The sequence below is a fragment of the Athene noctua genome, chromosome 1 (assembly GCF_965140245.1).
Source record: "Athene noctua chromosome 1, bAthNoc1.hap1.1, whole genome shotgun sequence".
In the NCBI taxonomy this organism is placed as follows: Eukaryota; Metazoa; Chordata; class Aves; order Strigiformes; family Strigidae; genus Athene; species Athene noctua.
The window spans coordinates 241,144,623-241,152,054 of record NC_134037.1 but is presented as its reverse complement, the minus strand read 5'-3'; the positions used below and the strand labels follow the sequence as shown (position 1 = coordinate 241,152,054).

Sequence of the window (7,432 nt, the reverse complement as noted above, 5' to 3'; positions counted from 1 at the left end):
ATCTCACCATTTGTCTCCAGTGAGATCAGTGCATATTGGGTTGGTAGAAGGGGTCCATGTGGAAAGTATTTGATGGGAAAATGCGTACATACGGATCTGGCTGGAATCCACATCTACATGTATCCAACACGTAAGGCATCGTTACCTAGGTGTTACACTCAAAATAGTGTTTAAAGGCAAATAGGAAAGCATGGCTTATACGTAAGTAAAGCCAAGAATTTCTTGTTACTATAGTCGACATGTGAAGAATCTAGTAATTATTAATACAGATCTAATTGCTACAGAAAAAGAAAGAATGACAGTGCAGAGAAAATGTTATACACAGTGCTAGGTTTCTACTCCTTTTCCTGCTCACCCTTCTTTGGCTCCCCTGGGTCTGAAGGTTGGCAGTTTCTCTCTGGGGTGTATGGGGGTGTCACAGCAAGTTGTCAGCATGTGGAGCGCTTCACTGGGACAAATCTGACATTTGTGTGGACAGTTTCTTCTTCCTTTCTCCAGGATCTACGTGAGGTCATTTTTTTGTTTGCTAACAAGGTTTTGCACTCTTGCATCTTTCTTTGTTGGTCTGCAGCTCTGTTACATCCAAATTTACTGTCTGTATCATGACATTTATGCATCCTAGATACTACGTCATTGTTCTCTGTGTTATCCCTGACACCAGTTTTGTGCAGCTCCAGGTTTGGCATTTCTTTAACGGACGATGGGGTAGCTGTACCCCGCCTCCTGTCCTGTGCCTGTCCCGGGTGCACGCTGCACCATGTGTCTCTGCTCCTGGTTATGCTGGTAGTTACCAGGGAATGTCTCCCTGGGTGTAACGTGCTCTTTTGGGGTGACGGTTTGTGAGGGTTGTTTTAAGAGATGAACGAGGCCACTTGTTATTGTAGACCAGGCTCCTGTCAGAGGCTGGGTATCATTTTACTGAGAATATTTAAATTTGGTTTTGAGAGGAGAAGGATGACGCTAGTAACAAAAAAAAGCGCCCTCTTTTGCCCAAACCGGACAACCTAGAAACCTCGCCGGAGGACTTTCCATGGAGTTAATAATTTAGCATTAAGCCTTAAAGACACGATTGTTTTTGCTAACAGATGCCGGGTGATGAGAAATGTCCACGGAGAGCTGTGCTTCCTGGGACTATTTTGGGTCGGCTGTGGGAGCTCGGGTGCCCCGGGGAGCTGCCGGCGGGGCGGGCTGGGGTCCCTCAGGGCGGCCGCCTGACGCGGGCCGCCGGGCGCCGCCTCTGCCGCTGCCGCCCGCCAGAGGGCGCCGCGGCCGCCGCTCCGCCCCCCCCCTCCTCCCGGCGCTGGCGCCCGGTCCTGCCGGGCCCTGGCGGGGGGGAGGGAAGGGGAGGAGGGGAGGAGGGGAGGGCGGGCTGGCGGCGGTACCGCCACCAGCCGGAGGCCGCTCGCCCGCGCTCCTGCGGCAGAGGCGGGCAGCCGGGCTGTACCGTGCCCCTCTCCTCCCCCCCGCCGTGCGGCTCGGCGGCCCTTGCCAAGATGTCTCGGGAGCCCGGCTGCGGCCGCTGGCTCCTTTTCGCTGCGTGCGCCCACCTCTTCTGCCTTCTCCCGCCGCTCCGCACCCGGGGTGAGTAGCCGGGGGCCGGGCCGGGACGCCATGGCGAGGTGCCGGGAGGGGAGCCGGGGCGCTCGGCGCCTCCGCGGAGGTGATGAGGGGGAGGAGGGCACGGGACAGAGCCGGAGAGCTTGGGGAGGCGAGGGGGGGCGCCAGAACCGCCGCCGCTCCCGCCCCGCTCTGTCCCGCCCTGTGAGGGGGAGCGGGCGGGGAGACGGGAGGTGCCCCTTCCCCCGAAGTTTGTTAGTGAGCCGGGCTGGATGGTGGGAGGGGTAGCGCGGGCTCCCCTCAGCGGCCCCGGCTCCGATGTGCCGGTGCCGGCCAGCGCAGGGACCGCTTCCCGCCCTCGGGCCCCGCGGCGGTGTGTGCGGCGAGGGGCGGCCCGCTCCGCCGGGCCGGGCCGGGGCAGGGCAAAGCCCTCGCCGTGGAAACCGGCCCTCCCGGGGCCAGCCGCTCCGGTCAAGAAAATCTTCCTTAAACTAGCTAAAACCTACCACGAAGCCGCTCGTGTTTGAAATAGCGCCTTACTGACTGGGTGTTGCTGAGGGGAGGTGGAGAGGTAATACCGTCTGGTTAAAATTTCAGCAAAGAGGAAAAAAAAAATCTTACTACTATAATTTAGAGGCGTTTTTAGTGTGTCTCGGCAGGTGGGAGAAGATTAAAAGCGAAGGGTTAGTAGTATGTCAGCAGTTGGATCGTTACTGGCTCTTGGAGTTAGGAGCAGTTGCTGTGAGTGTAAGAGACAGAAATAAATGTTTATATCTGTTCTGTTTCTCATTATTTCTCTTCCTGAATGTTTCCATCTCTGTCAGCACAGGCTTGTCAGTTCGTTCAAAGCCTTTGGAATTGATTCTCTTACATTACTATGGCTTGTGAATCAAAATCCTGCAGGGGAAACCTGATACAAATAAATCCTGTTTTCAGCAAAGTAAAACTGTGATATTTTGACTTTTCTCTTGTAAAACACTTCTCCTTTCACCTGTGCAGCTTGGTTTTTGGAGGAGTCCTAATACTCTACTGCTTTTCCTACAGCTATATTTCATTCTTTTTGGGATGAGTAGTTTTGCTCCTGTGTTTCCGCAACATACTGTAGCACTTGTAACCTCGAACAGATTGTAATCAGTCAGAGAACAGCAGCGTCAGTTTTCTCCGTGTATATATGTATATTTATTGTACATACATACATGCAGGTAGAAGGCAAAAATGGAAAATGCAATTATCTCTTGTTTGGTAGGTCTCGATTAATGCTTGTATAGAATATGTTCACCTGAAGCTTACTGCAGTATCATGGCTTTCTTGTAGTTTTTTCAAATATCCTTTTACATCAAAGTCCTTTCTTTCTTAAATACCCCATGCTTTTGAGATGGCTGGATAGTAACTTTGCCAAACAGTCAGCTTTGCTTTTGGAAAACAGAAATAATTTGGATTGCATTTCACAGAATAAAACAGCTTGTCAGTTGGTAGTTAAGTCATTCCATAAATTCCAGCTTGCAGGTGTCAGCTTGCAGAATAGGAAAACATATTTAGATGATTTTGCTTGGGTTAACTTCTAGACAATCAGAAGGGATAATGATGATGCTTTTTATTCTACTGTTTTTCTTTGCTCACCTTTTATAAAGATACTGGTGTACACAGCACCCATTTAGACATTTCAGTGGTTCACAGTGCTGATTTCAGTTGCCTTCTTCCTATATGTGCCATTAGCTTAAATAAATTTAGTAAAAAAATAAAATTACTTGCTTTTATTTTATGAAAAGCTTCAGATGCTGGAAATGTGCTTTCATCACCCCCTTTTGTCCCTCTTCTCCCCCCTGCTCTCTCCCCATTTTGGGTTGATAAATCTGTAAGTCTTCAGTCTTACCTGGCTAGACCAGGGTCTTTGATGCTGACAGGATAGCAACAATGAAGAAATATTACACCAGTTTGCATATAAATACATGAAACTAATTTATTTTGCTTGCTAGTGCTCCCAGGCTGTCTCATTATCTTCCATAATGGCTTCCATAATCGTCCATCCTGTCTCTTTGACTGACAGCGTTGGTGCAGATTTTCTCTGGAATCATGTCAATCCATAGAATCTTAAATTCTTTGAAAACTTGGAGGGGGAGGAAACCCAACCAACCACAACAAAAATAGGCCTTCCGTTAGATTATAATTAGAATAAAGAAATTCTATTTTAAATGTTTTGCCTACTGTGTACAACATAATCAATGGCTTTCGTTATTTGAAGTGGTTATTATTAGTCACGGTTTTGCCATACGTAAGTCACAGAATCATAAATTTTTGTTGCTTGTTTAAACTGACCCACAGCCCAGTGAGGTGATCTGAATAACTCTGGGGTCAGCCTTGAATCAGACTGTAAAAGAGGAAGATAACAGAAGTGTTGCCTTTCTGCCTCAAATGGATTTTGTCTATGAAAGCAAAAAAATTAACTCTGTAACATCTTTTGCATTTAAAGGACATATAATTGTAAACGTTTGGAAGTTGTTCACACTCGAAAGAGTAGTATTGAAGAAATGATTAATTCTTCATTTATAATGTGCTATTATATCATTATATATATATTTATACAGTATATTGTATTTAAATACTACAGTATTTACATCCATTTTCCTAGTAGTTTGTTGGCATGTATTCCTGGAGTTCAGCTGCTGAACAATAAAAATAAATGATTGAGTTTTACTTTCTAGTGTTATAAGCCAGTCTATTTACCCATATAAATTTTAATGGAAATAATGGAAAACTTAAGAAAAATAAACAGAAACTGAAGCTGCTTATATTGTATTCTCTGATTAAATTTCTAGATTTTGAATGAATCCAAAAATCTTGTCTAGATTTTTCAGTGGATTTTAGTCCTGCTTTCAAAAGAAATAAATGTAAGATTGATGAAAATAATGAGCTTTAAAGTGTTTTTAAAATCTCTTTCCTTTTCTTACTTATCATCAGTTCTTGAGCATTTAGCAAAAGGAGGGGATCTGGTGATTGACATGTTCAGTTTCTGTCTGCTGTGCCAAATGACTTTTACCAGCTAATTAGTTTCTTCTTTTCTCTGTGCTCTATGGTAAGTCAGTGGTTCACCTGAGCTAGGCTTGCATTGCATCAAAAAACTCAAAGGGGCTAACGGAAGTTCTGGATTTAGCAAAGGAACTTCTAGCTCCAGAGACTATGTGTGTCTTAGGGAGTTCTGTACTGAAAGAAATCTATTGCAGTTGTCTGAATTAATAATGACTGGACATGAGAAGTTACTGTTTTGTTTTGTTGTAGTAGCATTTGATAGCTCCCAGACATAGGTGAGCCTTCTTTGTGTGTGTGTACTTCACACGCAGCAAGAAGATACCCTTGCCACAAAGAGTTTATCGTTTCTACCTGTATTGGTACAACTGATCTGGTCATGTGCTGCATGTGTAGTTAGAATTTTTCTGTCTGTTGTCCCCTCCTGGGCACACCTTTTTCAGAAACGTCTTGAATTGTGGGTGGATGAATTAATCTTAGAGATGTCCACTTGCACTCAGGCACTGTATTTCCTACCTTTGTTGATAAGTCATATGCCAGCTAGATTTACCACGCTCTTCTCACGTCACCCTTTTCCCAGTAAATCCTTATAAGACACTATCTATTTCCAGGCTGAGAGATCGTGTTGCTTAGCCAGAACAGTCTTGGCCATATGTTAGCAAGACTTGAATTTACCCCACAAGTGCATCCCAGTTTACTTGTGAAGACTTGCTTTACTTGTATCAAATGTTATGTGTATAATAGATTCGCTAATGAAGTAATAGAGGGGGCATGGCATATTCGTTGCTAAAATAAATTCATACAGTCTGCCTGAATGGAAAGCTTGGTTACTGTTGGGTGAAGACTCCTGAGGCTTTTTTGTGGTGTCCTCAGTGGTCTGCTAGTATGTTTAGTGAATGGTTCTTCAGTAATTTAAATATAGTCTGAGCAGTTCTTATCATTAAAATGTATTATCTGGAAAAAGTCTTCCTGGAATATTTAATATAAAAGATACTGAGTCATTTTAATATGTTTATTTGTTGGCAGAGAAAGGAAGGCTGCATGTCTGAAATCACTGGGAATAAGAGTAATGGGATACAGAGAGACTTTAGTGTTCATCACAGATACCAATTTGTTTAATAAACAATGCGTGTGAGTGTTGAAGTTGCACTGTATGTCAGGGCAGCTGCAACAAAAGTAATTTTTAGCCAGACGTACTCAGTTTACCACTGTCCTCAGCAATACAGAAAGATGGATATGGGAGATGGTCCAGGAGAGCTGGTTGATTTTCAAGGTTTACCTCCTACAAGCTCAAGAATGATCCATTCCCACGTGCAGGAAGGCAAGCAAAGATGGCAGGAGGCCCACATGCATGAACAAGGAGCTCCTGACAAAACTCAGACATAAAAAGGAAGCACACAAGACATAGAAACAGGCTCAGGTCACACCAAGAATAATACGAAGACGGTCTCTGAGAGTGCAGGTATGCCATTTGGAAAGCCAGACACCACATGGATTTGAATCTGGTGACAGATTAAACTTGTGACAGGCAAGAAAAAGGGCTTCTACAGGTATATCAGCAGCAAAGGGGAGACTAGGAAAATGTGGGCCTGCAAATAATCCTGGATACCCTTGCCAAAAAAGGAAGGACAAGACAAACATATAAAAGACAAGAAAGTGATTGGGAGAAGTCAGTATGTTTTTATGAGGGGGCAGTCATGCTTGATCAACCCAGAAGACTTCTGTGATGAGATGACTGCCTTCATGAACGTGGCAAAAGCAGTGGATGCTATTTATCTTGCATTTAGCAAGAAGTTCAGTACTGTCTCCTATAACATTGTACACAAACTGATGAAGTATGGGCTAGATATGTGGACAGTGAGGTGGATAGAAAACTGCTTGACTTGCTGGGTTCACAGGCTCTGATCAGTGCTGTGGTACACTTCAGGGGGTGATACCAGGGATAAACTACTCCAGTAGTGTTCAGCCTCTTCCATTGATGACCTGGACAATGAGATAGTGCACACTCGGCAAGTTCACAGAGGATACAAAGTGGGCAGAAGGGGTTGATGCACCAGCTGGTTGTGCTGCCATTCAGAGGGACCTCTGTGGACTGGAGAAGTGGGCAAACGGGAAACTTGGCAAACAGTGTTCAAGCAAAGGGAAATGCCAAGTCCTGCCCCTGGCAAGGAGTCACCCCATGTGCCAGTGCATGCTGGGGGCAGGCTGTTTGGAAAGCAGCTTTGCAGAGAAGGACCTGAGGGTCCTGGTGGGCAACAAACTCACCATGAACCAGCAGTGTGCCGTTGTGGCAAAGATGGCCAGCAGCCTCCTGGGCTGCATTAGGAAGAGTGTTGTCAGCAGGTCAAGGGAGGTGGTTCTTCTCTGCTCAGCCCTGCTGATACTCACCTGTCATGCCGTGCCCAGGTCTGGGCTTTCTAGTACAGAAGGGACATGGACATGCTGGAGTGAGCCCAGCAAAGGACCATGAAGATTATTAATAGATTGAAGCACCTGATACATGAGAAGGCTGAAGGAGCTGGGGTTGTTCAGCCTGGAGAAGAGAAGGTTCAAGGAGGATCTTACCACCATGTGTAAATACCTGATGGGGGCCAGTAAAGAGTACAGAGCCAGACTCCATGGTGACTATCAGGACATGGGGTAGTGGGCACAAACTGAAATATGGGGAATTCCAAATTCCATTTAAATGTAAAAAATGTAAGAAATACATTTTGTTTTTACTCTAAGTGTGATTGGAACAGGTTGCTCAGAGTTTGTGGAGTCTCTGTCCTGGGAAATACTCAGAACCTGATTAGACAAGGTCCTGAGCCTCCTGCTGTGGTGGGGATTGGACTAGATGATCTTTAGGGAT

At 45.5% G+C, this 7,432-nt stretch overlaps 1 protein-coding gene across 2 annotated transcripts in view; it reads left to right on the top strand.

Moving 5' to 3' along the window:
• Window positions 1-1,377: 1,377 nt before the first annotated feature.
• Window positions 1,378-7,432, top strand: part of B3GLCT (beta 3-glucosyltransferase) — a 69,743-nt gene continuing 63,688 nt past the window's right edge. For both annotated transcript variants that reach the window (XM_074914598.1, XM_074914591.1), the window contains exon 1: window positions 1,378-1,581. In XM_074914598.1, coding sequence (XP_074770699.1) covers window positions 1,494-1,581 — 88 coding nt within the window. In that variant the 5' untranslated portion in view covers window positions 1,378-1,493. The remainder of the gene's footprint in view (window positions 1,582-7,432) is intronic.